General features: G+C 42.3%; 1 protein-coding gene across 1 annotated transcript; it reads right to left on the bottom strand.

Annotated features, from left to right (window-relative positions):
- Nucleotides 1-1262: 1262 nt before the first annotated feature.
- LOC148097853 (sodium-coupled monocarboxylate transporter 1-like) lies at nucleotides 1263-19354 on the bottom strand. Its single transcript, XM_087830605.1, has 13 exons — nucleotides 18726-19354; nucleotides 18072-18191; nucleotides 17774-17839; nucleotides 17634-17685; nucleotides 17463-17530; nucleotides 17314-17352; nucleotides 17024-17136; nucleotides 15783-15923; nucleotides 2452-2581; nucleotides 2266-2354; nucleotides 1987-2096; nucleotides 1758-1799; nucleotides 1263-1655 (listed from the first exon to the last, which is right to left on the bottom strand). Exons 1-13 carry the CDS (start codon nucleotides 18957-18959, stop codon nucleotides 1645-1647), a joined length of 1215 nt encoding a protein of 404 aa, XP_087686731.1. The 5' UTR covers nucleotides 18960-19354; the 3' UTR covers nucleotides 1263-1644.
- Between the last annotated feature and the right edge of the window lie 434 nt (nucleotides 19355-19788).

Here is a 19788-nt window from a genome sequence, read left to right as displayed (position 1 = left end):
TGCTGTTAGAAGATAGCTTGTCTGAAAACAAAGTCAGTAGAACTGAGTGTAGAGTTCCATAATAAGACAAGACAGTGTGCATCATTTTTCTTAAATGGAATAATTGTGCATTTTTCCATTTTGTTCATTTATTTTGACTTTCTTTAAGTTACTACTGTTGGACCAAAAAGAGTAAAAAAAAGTTAATTGATGGGAGTTTCCCACTCCAGAACAGCTGATCAGCATCTTCATCCTCAAACGGTGTTTGTCTACTAAAGTAAAATTTTATTCGGCCAAGAATGATTTTTAGGCTACTGAAAGAGGAAGTGTAGTAAATGTCATTTGATGTAGAATTCTGGATGAGTGTTTTTAACTCTGTCCCACCCTGCTCAGCCCTCGATCTCGTCATGGGCTAAAGAGAAAATACAGTTAGCTGCTGTTCATTCAACTCTGATTAACTTCACTCTAATTGCATACATCTGTAGAAGAAAGCTAACATGATTTGCCATGGCAGTGTAAAGAGTTTAAATTTAAATCCAGTAAACTGAGGTATGAACATATCAGTGTTGACCATATTTCTCATAGGATGGGAGGAGAAAGGGGTCATCATGTTTGCTCAGAAAAGCTAATTAAACACTATGTGCACCCCAACTATCTGCTCAAAGTTTTCCTGTTACTGACCAAGTTGAACTTAAATGTCTGAACTCCAAAAAGGGCTAATCAAAAACAAAACCCTAGATTACCATCTCTGGGTTTAATGCCTACATTCTTGCAATTACTGTTCTTTGCAATTTTCAAGCAGATCAATAGGTCTTAAAATTACAGAAAAACAAGCAGGAATTAAAGAATATTCTTATTCACACTAGAATAGCTGGTCTTCGATCCACCCATTCCTGGGACATTTGAGACTTCCCTGGTTAAGGCACAGTCTCCTCGACATGCCAACAGCTGCAGGAGAGAGAAATCATGTAAATGTATTTGCTTGGGTGGAGAAAAAAAAAATGTTCTAGGGTTAAGCAGAAGTTTAAACTGCCTTGAATCCATGTGTATGTAAAATGTTAATGCATCATTTTCCTGGTCAGGGAATCATTGGTACTAAACTGCGAATGTGTAGACTACTCAAGAAAGAAAGACACCACAGCTGAAGTTTGTTGCAAATCAGTATATATTTGAATATGCATGTCCAATTTGTTGATTAACATTTAAAATGTGTATACAAGTATATTAAAAGCACCCACACCCCTCAAAAAATAAAAACACACACAAAAAAAAGATTATATGTCCCAAGAACTACAAATCACCACAATCACTAAAACAGTTGTCAATATTTTATAACTCCTGCAGCTACCTGGATTAGAGCAATGCTTTGTTGCCCATGTTGAAGTTTGTATAGTAAATCTCAGGTAAACTTTGGAAATGACTTGCAGCAAACCATAGAGCCTGCAATCAGATCCATGCATTCATAATCTTGCCAGTGTTCATCTAGCAGGCTTGTTCTCGTAGGGTCAGTAAGCATGAGGCACATTAGAATAAAATGGTGACTGAAGGTTTGCTTAAAATTTACAATGTTACAACATAAAAGCAATCCTTTGAGTATTCTATTCGTTAGATCCCATCTAATCTTCTGCACCTCTTCTCTTAAGCATAGTCATCCTCAAATGGCCTTCATCTGTCTCCTGTAGGGGAGAATCTCATTAAGCCAAGAATCATTTTGAACTACTGTAACAAGAAGGGTAGTAAATGTCATTTGATGTAGAACTCTGGATTTGTGTTCCTACCTCGGTCCCACCCTGTTCGGCCCCCCTTTGTCTTTTTGTGACCTAAAGGGAAAAAAAACGTGAGCAACTGTGAGCTTGCCTGTTAAACAAAACACCTTGATCACCTGTATGGAGATAAGGGAGAAAAAAAACAAACAAAAAAAACTACTAAGGTTTGTTTCGCATACCAGTGCTCAAAGGACAGAGTTAATCATGTACACCATGTACTGTGAACAGATCAGGTACGTACTCAGTGCTCTGGAGATGTGAAGCAATTGTCTGTCGGTCAGTGTGACATTTGACTTGATTAGGTCCTCTAGAGTCACTGCAGCCAGTGTGTTGATGATTGACGAGACTGTGCTGAGTTTAATAAAAGTTAATAAAATCTCTGCAATCATTCACATAACATTTGACAATCATTTAACTGATGGAACCAGCTAGGAAACAAGATGCATTCAGTACAGGATGAGGCCCAGCTTTTGATGCTGGGAACTGCAACACTTTAGTAGCAAATAAAGGAGTATAAAACCTTAAGGTGCCACTGTATACTGCTGCAAGAAAGAGTCCTGGGAGGCCAGGGTAGCCTTTCAGGATATCCATGACCAAATATGGCAGCAGCTATGAAGAAACAAAGATCAACTTAATGCTTGTAAAACCACAGGCAGATCCACTAGTACCTTAAGTGGTATCAAGTTATGACACAGAACCTCAATACCTGATCGGAAAAAGAAACTTTTCCAGCTGTCCATGGATCACAGTCCTTATAGAAAGAGTAGAGGCACAATCCTGAAAACACTGCAGATCCCAGGAACAAGGAATAACTTACCACGCTGATGAACACAGCTCTGAAAGAGACCAGGTGAAACAGTTGAAAGGATAAATTTCCATTCTGGCCAGGCTGGCATTAAGAAAAATCTACACTTGTTTATGGATGCACTGTATCCGGGTCCCCTTAGTTACAAGACTGAGGGTCCTTAAATCATACCAAGACCAGACTAACTATTCTAGGGTCCTGCTTGCAAGTACACTGCACTTAATAGATTAGATAAGCAGAAAATTGACTAGCACATTTTTACACATCCATATGCAAGTGTGGCAGCAAGAGGTGAGAATAAAGTAAATACTCTTCAGTTTTAAAAGACAACGCCACTCTGGGAATTTCACCCAGAGAATAATCAGTAACACTAATCACCACGAAGGCAGTTAGGTTTGTTATACTCAGTACAGAGACGAGGTTCAATGTTAAAACAAATTGACAATTTATTAACAATTATCTAAAACACAGTATAAAAACAGTCATAAAAATCCATGTACAAATATGCTTAAAATATATTCAGAGCTGAGGCTTACCAGTGGAGGGGCAGGGATGCCACGCACAAACTCAAAAAAAGAAAACACACCAAGACACAAGTGCAACACAAAAATCACACACTCACACTAATAAACTTAAACAAGGCAGGTGTGTACACTCAAGGGATCCCACCACCAAGGCACCCTGGTCTCCTCCACGTCGGCACTCCGCATCTGAATAAAAGAAACAAAGAAAAGTTTAATAGATAACAAAATTAATGTAGCGCTGGGGGATAACCCTACTGCAGGACCACACTGGTGATCTGCAGCTATAAAAAGGGCCTCCCACCAGTGGTGTAACAAAAATCTAAACTACAAATCAAAAACAAAAACATACAATCTGGATAAAACTTTAAAATCTGGAGCAAACGGGATCGCCGTATTACTCCAACTAGCCGTCTGCCCGACTATAAATTAATCATACGCTCATCAATATGTATGCCAGCTGACTCCCATAACCGGCGTGCATATGGCCGCTGTCCACGCCGACGTCCACGTTAAAAAGCGGACAGCAGCAGGAAAAGAAACTTTGCAACGGGAACAGATGGTAAAAGCCAAGCAAAGCAAAGCAGCAGCACTTCAGTTAGTGTGGCGTTGCGTAAAACCAAGGCCCACACTTCCGAGTAACCCCGCGTCATGAAACATGAGCAGGGGCTCATAGGAGGCTTCCCCACAGCTATGCCCAGCCGCGATGGAGGCTTCAGAATAATCTCTGCCACACCAAGGGGAAGTCAGGTGACCAAAGAGGAGATCACAGGTAAGCGATCCAGGTATGCTCACATGGCCACTATTTATACTAGCGCCCCCTAATGCGCCAGGCTGAAAGTGGGTTGAACCAAAGGATAACATTCATCCTGCCACAATCTACCCCTCCTTTTTGCATCGTCGCCCCGACGATGGATTACAAGGACACCCAGGTTAATCCCAAGGCCTAAACAATGCAGAGACAGCATGCACCCTAAGCTCAGAAATAGAGTTTGCAGCCCCTGGTGCCACCTCCCCTGTTGGTCTTGGGAGATGATGGATGTTTGAATGCTGGCCAGCCGTGGACCGTGTTGTTCTTCGCACGGATGGAACTGGTGCTGCACTCGGGGTCGCTGTACAAATGGTTGGAACGGAGGAAAGCCGGTCTTCTGGTGAGAGCAACAACTCAGAACTACTTGGAAGCACTGCCACTGGGCTATAAGATGGTAGAACATTTACTTGAGGGGCTCCTACGCTCAGGAATAGCAGATCACTGTCACTTGATGAGTCATGTTCTGAGGATGGTATTTCTGGGCCATGTGGGCTACTGCTCGGAGCAGGCCCTTCTGATGGTATAGCTGCTATTACCACAGCCTTTAACAACGTTCGATGAACATGCTTCACACTGCTAGGATCATCGGCAGGTGCAATGGTATATACTGCCCCACCTGCTTTAGGTGCCTTCAGGATCCTATATACCGCTGGTTTCCATCGATCCTGGATCTTACATCTCCCTCTTCCGCTCAAATCGCGCAGGAACACCAACTGCCCGTCATTCAATGGTGCCTCTTTCACCTTTTTAATCATGGTGCCTCTTCCTGCGGTCGGCAGCCAGTTGCAGTCGCTCCTTGGCTCCTTCATGTACAACCTGTAGCCGGGCTTTATGCTCCTGAATCCACTCGTGCACATCTCCACTGATGGGATCTGGTACTCTGCCCAACAGAAAGTCCACTGGCAACCTGGGTTCTTGTCCAAACATCAATAAGAATGGAGTTTCCCCAGTAGCCTGATGGGGAGTGGTGTTATAACAATAAAGTAACTGGGGCAAACATACATTCCAGTCCCTTTTCCTGGATACTGGCAGGGTCCGCAACAAATTATGCAAAGTCCTATTAAAGCGTTCGCACTGACCATTTCCAGCCGGATGATAAGGAGTAGTATGGGACTTCTCAATACCATAAAACTTGCAGAGCTGCTGGATCAGGGAGCTTTCAAAGTTACGACCCTGATCAGAATGAATACGCGCCGGTACACCAAACTTTGAGAACCACTCTGTTACGAGAACCTGGGCCACTGTAGCAGCACATTGGTCACGAGTGGGGACAGCCAATGTATACTTGCTAAAAACATCAGTCATTACCAAGACGTTCTCCAGCCCATTCCGGGAAGGTTCAAGCAGGGTGTAATCAATGGCCAAGATTTCATTTGGTCGAGAAGCCAACAAATGTCCCATGAAACTTTGAGCTGCTGGTTGGGTGTCTTTTGCAACTTGGCAACGTTCACATCTCTGACACCAGCGAGCTACCTCAGCAGACATACCTGGCCAGTAGCACCGTGAGCGGAGAAGCGCTAGGGTCCGTTCCACACCTTGATGGCCGTGGTCCTGATGAAGATGGGTCAGCACCTGTTCAATTAGTGCACTAGGCAGCAAAAGCTGAAGTACCACCTCGGCACCGTCAGGGCGATGAACCTGACGATACAGAACTCCATCCCTTTCAATCAGACGATCCCATTGTCGTAGCAGCACCAGAACAGGTGGGGCAAGTTGCTGCCGCTCCTCGAAGCTAGGTCGCTGCTTCCGTCTCCAGAACACCAGGATCTCTTTTATCACTGGATCGACCTGTTGGAGGGCATGAAGATCAGGAGTAGTGAGATGGGGCAGAACTGTAATGGCAGCTTGGGATACCTCAGCTGATCCCAGCTGCAAGGCTTGTTGAAGAGGTTCAGGCAAGACTGTACCAGGAACCATGGCTTTAATTTCCTGAGGATCGGGCGGATGCTGGCGAGATAAAGCGTCTGCATTCTTATTACTCCTTCCTGACCTGTACTTTAAGTCGAAGTCGAACGAAGCGAGCTGAGCTGCCCAGCGCTGTTCAGTAGCCCCAAGTTTAGCAGAAGACAAATGACTAAGAGGATTGTTGTCAGTGTAAACAATACACTTGTGGCCCAACAAGTACTCTCTAAACTTCTCAGTCATGGCCCACTTAAGTGCCAAAAACTCCAGCTTCATTGAGCTATAATTTAGCATATTGCGCTCAGTAGGCCTCAAACCCCGACTGGCATAGGCTATTGGCCTCACCTTACCTCCCTGCTCCTGGGAGAGCACTGCCCCTAGGCCGCCATGACTGGCATCCACCTCTAAAATGAAAGGCAAAGTGAAATCTGCATAAGCCAGCACTGGTGCTGTTGTCAGTTTAGTCTTTAATGCCTCAAAACTTTGAGCACACTCTGCAGTCCAGTTCTCCATTACACCATGCTCTGACCTCTTCTTTGATTTTCTACCTCCCCATTCTGCCACCAGTCTATGCAGAGGTGCCGCCAGCTTGGCAAAACCCTCTACAAAACGGCGATAATAGCTGGCAAACCCAAGAAAGGACCGCAATTCTGAAACAGTCTTAGGAGGCTGCCAGTTAGCCACCACTTCAACCTTGCTAGGGTCCGTGGAGACACCCTGATCGGAGATGACGTGACCCAAGTAGCAAACCTCCCGCTGGAAAAAGGCACATTTGGCAAGCTTTGCTTTCAAACCCTCCTGCTGAAGCCGACCTAGCACCACATCCAGCCGCTCAAGATGTTGCTGTACTGTTGATGAGAAGATTACAATGTCATCAAGATAGACAAGCAGAGACTGGCACTGTTGATCACCGAAAAGGCGTTGCATTAGTCTCTGGAAGGTGCTAGGGGCATTACAGAGCCCAAATGGCATTCGGTTCCACTCAAATAGGCCAAAAGGAGTACAGAAGGCAGTCTTGGGCCTATCCTTTTCCGTAACTGGGACCTGATTATAGCCACTGGCTAAATCCATGGTGGAAAACCAACGGGCACCAGTCAGCGCATCTAGCGATTCCTCAATGCGCGGCAGGGGGAATGCATCTTTCCTTGTCTTGTTGTCCAATTGCCGATAATCCACACACGCGTGGGCTGCCATCCTTTTTCTTAACGAGCACAATGGGAGAAGCATAGGGGCTGCTACTCTCTCTAATCACCTTAGCGCCTAGTAGCAGCAGCAGCAGCAGCAGCAGCTTGAGTAGCAGACTCCAGGGAGTAGCAGCCCAAGACAAGGTATTCTACTAATTTGACAAAACTGAAGACAAAAAAAAAATTTTTTGACAAAACTGAAGACAACAAACGACACAAGAAGGAAGCACACATATCTACGGAAAAAGAAACGAACACCAGACAATTGGTAGCTTGTTGCACCAAAACTGAAAAATTAGCCACCAGGCCCAGGCCCCTGCAGCAGCCACCAGGCCCAGGCCCCTGCAGCAGCCACCAGGCCCAGGCCCCTGCAGCAGCCACCAGGCCCAGGCCCCTGCAGCAGCCACCAGGCCCAGGCCCCTGCAGCAGCCACCAGGCCCAGGCCCCTGCAGCAGCCACCAGGCCCAGGCCCCTGCAGCAGCCACCAGGCCCAGGCCCCTGCAGCAGCCACCAGGCCCAGGCCCCTGCAGCAGCCACCAGGCCCAGGCCCCTGCAGCAGCCACCAGGCCCAGGCCCCTGCAGCAGCCACCAGGCCCAGGCCCCTGCAGCAGCCACCAGGCCCAGGCCCCTGCAGCAGCCACCAGGCCCAGGCTCAACCAACAAGTTACTCAACAGTGACTTCAACGGGCCATCACAAGGAAATACAAATCTCATCATTTTCAAAATGCCGCCTAAAAGAGCAAACCCAGGAGTTGAAGAGGAGTTGGAGGAGATTAAGAAATCGCTTAATTTCATGTCTGATGAACTGAGCAAAGTGGCTAAACAACAAGGTATGCTACATGACCTAATGGATGAAATAAAACAACTAAAAAACCTCATAAAGGACAAGGACAAGAAAATAGACGACTTGGAACGGCGAATCGAGGACCTTGAACAATACACAAGAATGGATGATTTAGTCATAAGTGGACTGGAGACGCAACACCGAACCTACGCCGGAGTAACAGCTGGGGGAGGTAAAGATGGTGAAGATGCCCCGGTAGAGGAGCTGCAAACGCTTGAACAGCAAGTGATAAAATTCCTTCAAACGAAGAATGTAAGTATTCAGAGCCATCATATTGCAGCATGCCACACGCTCCCCAGGAAAGACAGTAAAACAAAGCCATCAATTATTCTTCGGTTTGTGAGTCGCAAAACAAAGATTAAGCTTCTTACCCTGTTTCAGTAACTCAAAGGGACTGGTGTGTATTTAAATGAACATTTAACGAAAAAGACTGCTGAAATTGCAAGACAGGCACGCAGCCTGAGAAAACAAAATAAGATACAAGCGACATGGACGAGGAACTGCAAAGTAATGATAAGACTAAATGGCAATCCCAAAGAAGCGAAAGTTGTGATGATAAGAGAACTCAAAGACTTAGAGCAATATAAATAATCAGGAATCTGCTCTGGAATCTATTGGAAAAGTGACGATTGGATAATGAACAATGGGTATGGAAAGTGTTTCTGGCCTTACGGCTCAAAAAACAACAACAAAAACACATAAATGACAAGTTTGGACACAGATTATAGGTTTCCATTCAGAGATATTGAAGAGGAAGAATTTGATTATGAAAAGGACTGCCAAGGTGGTTATTTTGCCACACACGCTGAGAAAACGAACTTCAAAACGTTTAACTATGCAGAGCACAACATGCATGACCCTGAAAGTAACATTGACCCAGATACCCACTTCTACAATAACACCAATAATACTTGTGAGTACTATACGGATGACCAATTCAATATGAATATTAAAATGGCAAATGCATTGTCGGTCATACATTTCAATAGTAGAAGCCTGTATAAAAATTTTTCTAAAATTACAGAATGTTTAAGTAAGTTAAAAAAGTTTAATATAATTGCAATATCAGAAACATGGCTCGATAATGAGAAAATTAGTGAAATGGGACTGGAAGGATACGAATTATTTACAATGAACAGGGTGAATAAAAAAGGAGGCGGTGTTGCCTTATATGTAGATAAAGTTTTGAAATGTAGTCTGATTGAATGTATGTCAAGCACCATAGATAACGTATTGGAATGTGTCACTATTGAAATCCATGTTGAAAAAGCTAACAATATAATTATAAGTTGCATCTATAGGACACCAGGTTCATGCCTTGAGACATTCAATGAAAAACTTGCTGCTATGTTTAGCAACCTAAATGATAAAAAAGTGCAAATAATTTGTGGTGATTTTAATATAGATTTGCTAAACCCAAATGGACATCAGAAAACAACAGATTTCATAAATACAATGTATAGTAACTCCCTTTTCCCTGTAATTATAAAACCAAGTAGAATAACAATTGATACAGCTACATTGATAGATAATATATTCACAAATAAAATTGACCATGAAATAGTAGGTGGACTTCTTATAACTGATATAAGCGATCATCTTCCCGTTTTTGCAATTTTTCAAAATTATTTTGGGATTAAAACTAAACAAAAGAATCAAATATTTGATATGATACGACTTAGAACAACAAGAGCCATTGCTGCCCTCCAGGTGGACTTAAAGGAACACAATTGGAATGAGGTTTTTGCAAATGAAGATTCAAATAGTGCATATGATGCATTCTTATCAACTGTAATTTCACTATATGAAAAACATTGTCCTTTAATGAAAATCACTAGAAAGCATCACAGATCAAATAAGCCATGGATCACAAAGGGGATAGAAGATGCATGTAAAAAGAAAAATAATCTATATAAGAGATTCATAAAACAGAGGACAAAAGATGCTGAAATAAAGTACAAGTTATATAAAAATAGATTAGTAAATATTATAAGAACAAGTAAGAAAGAATATTACCACAAATTATTGGAGCAAAGTAGAAGTAACACACAAGAAACATGGAGGATATTAAATAGTATAATCAAAAAGGGCTCAAAAAATAAGAATTATCCAGATCATTTTAAAAAAGATAAAGATATTGTGCTTGATAAAACTAAAGACATTGCAAATGAATTTAATGATTTCTTTGTAAATGTTGGCTTTAATTTAGCAAAAGAAATTCCAGAGTCAAGAAATAATAACGACCTAAATAAACATATTACTCAGAATGTGTCCTCCATGTTTATTGGTGCTGTAACTCATAGAGAAATAATTAACATTGTGAAGACATTTAAAAATAAAAAGTCCACTGACTGTTTTGGTATTGACATGATATTAGTTAAAAGTATTATAGAATATATAGTGCAACCTTTCGCATACATTTGTAATCTGTCCTTTCAAACTGGTGTATTTCCCTCACAAATGAAAATAGCAAAAGTTATTCCAATCCATAAAAACGGAGAGAGAAGTCAGTTTACCAATTATAGGCCAATATCACTGCTCCCACAGTTCTCAAAAATTTTAGAAAAGTTATTTGTTGATAGACTTGATAAATATATTGAGAAGCATAATCTCCTAAGTGATAACCAATATGGCTTTAGAGTGAAAAGGTCCACTTCGATGGCAGTGATGGAACTTGTAGAAGGGATATCTAATGCTATAGATAATAAGGAATATACTGTTGGTGTTTTTATAGACTTAAAAAAGGCGTTTGATACGATTGATCATTCTATATTAATGAATAAACTAGAGAGATATGGCATAAGAGGGTTAGCATACAAGTGGATGAAAAGTTACCTGGATGACAGATATCAATATGTCGAATTCAATAATGTAAAATCTAAGCAGTTGAAGGTAACTTGTGGTGTTCCTCAGGGCTCTGTGCTGGGCCCTAAATTATTTATATTATACATAAATGACATATGTAGCATTTCCAAACTGTTAAAATGTGTATTGTTTGCTGATGATACCACTCTGTATTGCTCAGGTAAAAACCTGGAACAGCTTCTGACTACAGCGGAAAAGGAGTTAAATATATTAAAAAACTGGTTTGATGTAAATAAGTTATCATTAAATATAAAGAAAACAAAATTGATTATTTTTGGCACTAGACAAATGAAAAATGTATCTAAAATCAGGGTTAATGGAATTGAAATTGAAAGAGTGTACGAAAATAAATTTCTTGGAGTGATAATTGATGATAAGCTGAGTTGGAAGTCTCATATAAACCATGTGAAAACAAAAATGTCAAAAACCATTGCTATTCTCTATAAAACAAAGCATGTCCTGAACAAAAAATCATTATACACACTCTATTGTACTCTGTTGCTTCCATATATGACTTACTGTCTGGAGATATGGGGTAATGCATATAAAACGAACACTCTTCCTATTTTCAAGTTGCAAAAAAGAGCTATAAGAATTATAAACCAATCAAACTATATAGAACCAACTAACATTTTGTTTATTAATCTGAATACCCTGAAATTTTATGATTTAGTTGAATATAAAATGGCACAGATAATGTATAAAGCACAAAATAACTTGCTTTGCCCCAGTACTCAGAAGCTGTTCAAAGTCAGAGAGAGTCAATATGACTTAAGGGGAACAGATTTCTTTAAAAAAATCAAGATAAGGACAAATATAAAGCAGAGATGTGTTTCTGTTAGAGGAGTTAACCTGTGGAATAGTTATGACAGTGATTTAAAAAGGTGTAGTTCATTTTCCTTGTTTAAAAATATGTTTAAAAATAGAGTATTAGAAAAATATATATATATCAAGAATGAAAAGAGCAAAAAAAAAAAAAAAAAAAAAAAAAAAAAAAAACAGAAAACCTCTTGATTCTTTTGCTTTGATGTAGTTACTTACTAAGGTGGTGGTGTTTTTTCTTGTTTGTTTGTTTGTTTTGTTTTTGCTTTGTTTGCCTTCTCTCACCCCAACCGGTCGCAGCAGATGGCCGCCCCTCCCTGAGCCGGGTTTTGCCGGAGGTTTCTTCCTGTTAAAAGGGAGTTTTTCCTTCCCACTGTCGCCAAAGTGCTTGCTCATAGGGGGTCATATGATTGTTGGGCTTTTCCCTCTGTATCTATGAAGCGCCTTGAGGCGACATTTGTTGTGATTTGGCGCTATATAAATGAAATTGAATTGAATTGAATTTTATTATTTGCTTCGAGCCCTGTGTACAGGAGCTGCATGCTAAAAGATCTTTTGTTAAAAGGGTTGGCGTAATAAGCAAATGCTTCAGCCAATACCTTTTGATTAGCCTTGTCTCATGCTTTCTTGCTTTGTGGTAAATCTTTGTTCTGTCTTCACTGAGATATTTGAATGCTAATCAATAAACAATAAACACAGAACTGGTTAATGTGCTCTTTCACAACCTCATACTCTGAAGGGGGGATGCGCCTATAACGCTGCCGCACGGGGATATCATCTAAGAGCGGAATGTCATGGGAGATCAAGTTAGTGCAACCCAAATCAGTGTCGTGAGCAGAAAAGACCGAGCTGTATTTCTTAAGGAGAGACCTCACCTGTCCCTGTTCCTCTGCTGACAGTTGAGACAAATCAATCCCTTCCATCTGATCCTGCACAGTAGGAGTGGTGGTGTGAGATGCCATTGTGGCTATGTTATGGGGTATTTCTGTCACACCAGCAGGCAAACTGACAATGTGAACATCCTCCAGGGTCCCCATAATGGTCCTGGGATGAAGCAAAACCGCTGTGGTCCCTACATTAACAACTGGTATGTATGCAGTACCTCTAACCACTCGAACCAATGCAGGGGACGCTAAAAGTCCAGCAGGCAAATTTACATCATTGGGTTCAAATAACACTGTGGCGCCTGAATATTGCTCAGAACAGGTGGCGGCCACCATTTTCATTACACCACCTGGAATGCAACATGCTCGCTTACCTCTCACTCTCACATGGCCAGACAAATCCGGTGGGGCTCTTGTACTAACATCATGACACTTTTGCAGCGCATGCACAAGGGGTTTAGGGGCCTCTATGACAGAGCCCAAACTAAACAATGCTCCACCATGTTGCCCAAAAAGCTCGTGGTAACACTTCCGAATCACATTCATCCCCAATACACCTGGAACCATAGAAGGTCCTGCACCTGGCGGATCCTTAACGATCAACACGCCACACTGTGGAATAAACTTACCACAGAGCTCTACACCTAGCTCTATATAGCCAAGGTAGGGAATAGACAAACCATTAGCCGCTTTAAGCTGCAACCAATGACACGCTTGGAGATGTTCTTGACCCCAGGACTCAAAGTGCTGGTGGAAAAAGCTTTCAGTAATGGTAGACACCATGGACCCTGTATCAACCAAACAAGGTACTTTTATACTGCCCATGCCCACATCTATATGCGGACAAGATGAAACTAATTTGGAGACTGCCTCTGGACCATTGGAAACAACCCTTGAGCCAATAGACACCCCACCCGAACTGTGGCTCGGCAGTACGGAGGGTGCTAGTTTTCCGAAGCCGTATTTAAAGGAGAGTGCCTGCGATTATGCCGAGGGGCCTGCGAAGGAGGCTGGGAACGAGGAACACGTTCCCCATCACACTCCCGAGCAAAATGTCCAGGTTGCTGACAACGTCTGCATATAATAGAATCGCTCCGTCCCGAGCGAGACATTCGATGGGGGCCCTGCAATCGAGCAATGCTCTGAGTGAGCTGATTAAGTTGCTCCTGCTGGCATTTTAACAATTCCTTCATCTCACTCATCTCAGACAGATGGGTGGACTGGGCTATTCCTGAAGGACCGCTATGGACCCCATACTGAATGCCATAGACAGAAGGGACAGAACTACTTCTATGTCTCACGCCACTAGGCAACCCTTCACGTTCCCACCTAATAGCTTCCCCTCTAATCTCTAACAATGTCAGGGTTGGCTGCCTCCTTACTAGCTGCTTTAACTCCCGCCGCAAGGTACTGTCTAAGACCTGTTCAACAAATTGATCTCTTAGTAAAACATCAGCATTGGGCATGCCATTAGGGGCACTCGATTTAACTTTTTCCATAAGACCCAAGAGGGCAAGGGAAAATTCTTGCAGTGTCTCACCTTCCTGCTGTTTTCTAGAGAAGAAAGCTTCCTGCAATGCTACATAGGAGTCTGAACAGCCATAAAGTTCTTGCAATATAGTGATTATCTTAGTGGGATCAGTCCTCTCTGCACTAGAGCGATATTTGATCTCCTCACGTGCTTCCCCTTCCAGGTGGTCAAACGGGAAAAATGCTTTATCAGCCGAAGACAAATGACATGCCCTAGCACAACCTTCTATTTCCTCCAACCATTCATTCAACCCTATATCTGATTTTCCTCTAAACATGGGGCATTTTCTGTCACAGGGCACAAAAACTAGTCTCTCTGCTACAGAGACACTAGCAGTTGGGGGGTTAACAGATGATGCAGTTGAAGTAGAAGGTGTAGCGCTTGTACCTGACCCAACAGCCCTCTCCTGACGCAGCCTCTCATTGTCTGCTTTTAGCTGCGCAATCAAGTCCCTGAGTTCCTGTAATTCTTCCTCCATCTCTATAACACAGCTGTGGAATCCAACACCAAAGTAGCTGCTGCTTTGCTTTTATCCTGTACAAAATGAATTAAAAACAGTTTACGTTACACCAGATAATAAAAATAAATAAATAAATAGGAACACACGTCTCTGTTTTTAAAGAGTATATCCTGTCGACAAACGCCAAGTTTGTGGCAGCAAGAGGTGAGAATAAAGTAAATACTCTTCAGTTTTAAAAGACAACGCCACTCTGGGAATTTCACCCAGAGAATAATCAGTAACACTAATCACCACGAAGGCAGTTAGGTTTGTTATACTCAGTACAGAGACGAGGTTCAATGTTAAAACAAATTGACAATTTATTAACAATTATCTAAAACACAGTATAAAAACAGTCATAAAAATCCATGTACAAATATGCTTAAAATATATTCAGAGCTGAGGCTTACCAGTGGAGGGGCAGGGATGCCACGCACAAACTCAAAAAAAGAAAACACACCAAGACACAAGTGCAACACAAAAATCACACACTCACACTAATAAACTTAAACAAGGCAGGTGTGTACACTCAAGGGATCCCACCACCAAGGCACCCTGGTCTCCTCCATGTCGGCACTCCGCATCTGAATAAAAGAAACAAAGAAAAGTTTAATAGATAACAAAATTAATGTAGCGCTGGGGGATAACCCTACTGCAGGACCACACTGGTGATCTGCAGCTATAAAAAGGGCCTCCCACCAGTGGTGTAACAAAAATCTAAACTACAAATCAAAAACAAAAACATACAATCTGGATAAAACTTTAAAATCTGGAGCAAACTGGATCGCCGTATTACTCCAACTAGCCGTCTGCCCGACTATAAATTAATCATACGCTCATCAATATGTATGCCAGCTGACTCCCATAACCGGCGTGCATATGGCCGCTGTCCACGCCGACGTCCACGTTAAAAAGCGGACAGCAGCAGGAAAAGAAACTTTGCAACGGGAACAGATGGTAAAAGCCAAGCAAAGCAAAGCAGCAGCACTTCAGTTAGTGTGGCGTTGCGTAAAACCAAGGCCCACACTTCCGAGTAACCCCGCGTCATGAAACATGAGCAGGGGCTCATAGGAGGCTTCCACAGCTATGCCCAGCCGCGATGGAGGCTTCAGAATAATCTCTGCCACACCAAGGGGAAGTCAGGTGACCAAAGAGGAGATCACAGGTAAGCGATCCAGGTATGCTCACATGGCCACTATTTATACTAGCGCCCCCTAATGCGCCAGGCTGAAAGTGGGTTGAACCAAAGGATAACATTCATCCTGCCACACAAGCCTGAAAATTTTCCACATTTGAGTCTAGATTCACACATTTTAAGTGATATAGTATTGTTTCAGTTACAAAATCCTCCCATCAAATTATGACTCACATTCTGGCATGAGTGATGCTCTTGCAGGAGTTGTATCTCTGAACCTGAGTCTGGTTAGTTCCACTGGTCATGATCCAGCCAAGTGTCCCACCGATGGCTATGGTCCAAAAAGTGTGCCGCCTCAGAGGGTTCAAGTCAAAACTGGGAAAACAGTATACCTATCATCTAAAGTGAAGTGAAAATTGTGCAACTTTATTCATATTTACAAAACAAAAACGTAACTACAGCCCCTAATGATTTCACGCAAATGCATCAATATGACCCGTAACTCCTTATATGACTGTGATGGATGACTAAGAGCCTACACAGATATATCAATGAGGTTTCCACGAAAAGCTGGCCTGGTGTTTGTCACAAGACAATACTGTAGTGAAAAGGCAGAATAATATTTGCTCAGAAAATAAAGTTAATGTGATTTTTAAACCCCAGCACTGTAACATAATATTCAGCATATTTGCAATCTATCCAAATAAACCAGAGTAAGAGTAGATTAGTGTGCGCTAATATGGTCAAACATGTCAGAAGTTGCTGCAGGGATGTCAAAGCCTTAACACTGCAGGAGACATGTGCCGGACCAGTCAAACTTCCTTTCTGTACAGTTTAAATATACCTGCAAGTCCATCAATGGACCATCTTAAAATGTAAGAAATGTGTAAAGTTTAAAAATTGTTGCTAGCTCATTGCAGGAGGTCTTTACTGTTGACCCACTTTTAAAAAAAAAAAATTGATTGTTCTTATCTACTTTGGTCAAAGTCTCTGGTAGACCAATTATGGCCCCTTGGCCTTACGTTTGACACCCCTGGGCTATTGAGTCGTTTTGACTTATTCATTTAGAGCTGTTTTAAAAAAAATAAATAAAGTTTGCCTTTACCTGGACAATCACTCCCTAGATTGGGCTTCAGCCAGAGTTCTTTGGCTTATTTTCAGACAATAGTACAGAAGCAATTTGTTTCCAGAAGTTCAGTCTATCAGCGTGCCTAGTTCAAGTACTGTGATTTAAATCCAAGTAAAGAAAGCAGTGCTTTTGTTGCACTCAGTTCCAACAGTGGGGCTCAAACACACAAGTACACTTAAGTTAAAATTTGAAATACACTTTAATTTACGGTACATTTCTATCATTTGAATTAAGGTGTTGCAAAATTGTACTCATCAGTTTGCTAAAACAATTCCTCAGTATTGAGATGCAAGGGTTTGAATATGCAGGCTCTTAACGTTACTTTACTTTCTTCCCTTATACTCACTCCAGAAAGTTCAGTCTTCCTCCTTGTTGTGAATTGGACAGAATAGAAACTCCTCCTTCTAAGAAGAGACACTTGGATATGACACAGAGGAGGCCTGCTAACATTATTCCAACCTAGAAGAAAATCAGATCATTATAGCAAGACAGTTACCCCGCTGCTACAACTAGAATTCAAGTTTAATTGTGATTTAGAATTAAAGCCAAATGTCCTGGCACTCAAAATTGACTCATTTGATATTCTTCCATGTAGGCTACGTAGCATTAAGAGTAATCTTGCGTGTTGAAGCCTACCTGGAAAACATCTGTCCAAACCACTGCCTTCATTCCACCCTGCAATAATGAGCCCATTTAAATCCAGACAGCCAAAGCAAGAAACAGTTCAGTTTAAGGGAAATGTATAGCAGAGAGAGATGACTTCTGCAGCTTTTGTTGTTCCATACCAATGCGCAGTATGCGGTACAGACCATTCCTGTTACCACGATTACCACCCACAGATTCCAGCCAGTCACTGCAGAGAAGTGGGAACATTTAAGATACTGGTCACTCAAGTACCCGCAAGTTTACTTGTGCAGTAATGTTTCCTGAATCTGTCAGCTTTGGCCTGAACATACCTTGACTTAATGCGAGGGCTGGAGCATAAACCGCAAGTCCAGACAAGAGGAGCTGTGGTAAAAAAGGACAAATAGCCATCTGGTTACAGATATGTGCCCTAGCCAAACAACTCTTAAAACTTGCTTACTGCCATACTCACTGTTTGAATAATAGCGAGGAATGTTACCAGCAGACGGGTTACTTTGTTATAACGCAGCTCCAGATACTTGGTAGAGAAGACAGTTACTCATACAGCATCCAAACAGACTTTTTAAAAAACAAACAAGTAGTGGTGCATTTATTGTACCACAGAGCAGTCTAATTAAAAAACAAACATTTTATTACACAATAGATCATAACTGGTTTAACCAGAAGCCAAACAAGCTGATATCTTCCCTTTAAATTACGGATGCGCTTCTGGTTATTGTACACAATCTGCAAAAAGCTACTACACTTACCTGAAAAGTGCTGGTAATGGGCAGCCTGTAGAAGACTGGGAGAAAGATCTCACATGTGAACACCTGGGCCAGAAAATGCCAGAAGCAAGCATACCCTATGATGGCTCCATAGCGGTACACCTACAGACAAGTAGCGTTTCCAATTTAACAAACAGGAAAAGGAGCAAGACCATGACACACATGCAGGTTTATAAAGTTTTAACAATTCACACAGTCGGGCTATTGGAGTTGGTGCAGTAGACTTGAAATACTAACAGGAGTCCAACCCTGAATAAATGTTTTTACTACTGCATGGATGTCAAACTCATTTTTCATCGTGGGCCAAATGGACTGGACCAGTAAAACTACTGTCAGTGTCAAGACATTCAATGCACATTTCACCTGAGATATTTTAAACATAAAAATCATACTTCCAATAATACAGCTTTGAATATTTTATTAGCTAACAGAATGTTTTTACTGTAAACTCAAAGTCAAATTTCTATGCAATTAGTTTTTCTGTTACTTAAATGTTGTATTAATTGCACGAGGAAGGTCCTTATACTTATGGAAGTACAGTTTAAAGTGATAAATATTCGCGGGGAAAGTTAATCACAGGAAAAAATGAAAGTGCAATGAGAGAATTTGAATCTGAGGCCAATCCCGCCACATTACCTCCACCGGAATGGATATCAGTATGATGGACGACAGGACGCTGGCGGTCAGTGACAGGGAGACGGGCAGAGCGGTGAGTTTTCGACCTCCGGTTAAGAATTCCCGGGTATTTGGCTGCCTTCTTCCGATCCTAGCCCAGTATAAGCCGATGGATGCGGACACCAGCAGCATCAATACAAAAACTGCATAGTCTGCTATGTGCAACGAGTCAGCTCCAGCCAAGTCCTCACACATTTTGTTACAAGTCAGAGCAAAACTAACAATAACGCTAATTTACTAAAACTATAATGCCAGATAGGCCTTTACAAATCACTGCGAACCCTGCTCTCCATGACGCACAAACTCACTATGTGTCCAAGCTCTTCAGCTTATATATTCCTAAACACCTTTAGTTCTGTTCGTTGTTAGCCACAACCTCCACAGGTGACGCTGATTAAGACTCCTCACCTGGCGGCCGTGCACTGATTGGAAACAGCTAACATTTCAGGGTACATGGAAAGCCCTCAGTGCCAAACATAGCCACTTGTTCTTCTTCTTTTTTCCCCCAGACAGGTTGCAAACATTAGTGATGGGCAGATGAAGCTTCATGAAGCACTGAAGCTTTTCATCCAATTGGTTCACCCCAGCGCAAAGCTTCTTGAAGCTTCATTTGCTCTAGTAGGACACCTACTGGACATAAAAATATTCGATGGCATGAATTTGCATGAATTCGTTTTAAGCCACTTTCCATCTGGTGCTCTAAGCTACTGAAACTCAGCGTGTCTTTAGCTGTTGACTCACCCACATGTCCACTTATCCTGAAATCTTTTCTGAATCCACCTGATGAAACATTACAGAAGCTGTTGCCAATGCAGTCTCTCCCCCTGTGCTGTGTTTCGCCGTCCAGCGACGTCCTCATGGCCACCTGCCGCTCCGCTGATGTCCCTTGAGCCGCCTGATGCTCCAGCGATGTCATTGGCCCTGTCCGCCGCTCCGGAGGTGCCCGCGCCGCTGTGAGTTGCCCCTCGTGCACAGCCTCCGCCGTCATCCCCGCTCTGTCTGAAGATGAAGCCCCCGCGCCGAC

The sequence above is a fragment of the Neolamprologus brichardi genome, chromosome 17 (assembly GCF_056152115.1).
Source record: "Neolamprologus brichardi isolate AB-2024 chromosome 17, ASM5615211v1, whole genome shotgun sequence".
NCBI classification, from domain to species: domain Eukaryota; kingdom Metazoa; phylum Chordata; class Actinopteri; order Cichliformes; family Cichlidae; genus Neolamprologus; species Neolamprologus brichardi.
This window is presented reverse-complemented; position numbering and strand designations above follow the sequence as displayed.

What these genes read in the sequence shown, in the direction of transcription:
- LOC148097853 (XM_087830605.1), bottom strand. Translation starts at nt 18,959, where the DNA reads ATGTGTGAGGACTTGGCTGGAGCTGACTCGTTGCACATAGCAGACTAT. An exon ending in CCATTACCAGCACTTTTCAG is followed by an intron (nt 17,840 to 18,071) that starts GTAAGTGTAGTA and finishes TTCTCTACCAAG; the next exon opens with TATCTGGAGCTGCGTTATAA. An exon ending in AGCCCTCGCATTAAGTCAAG is followed by an intron (nt 17,531 to 17,633) that starts GTATGTTCAGGC and finishes ACTTCTCTGCAG; the next exon opens with TGACTGGCTGGAATCTGTGG.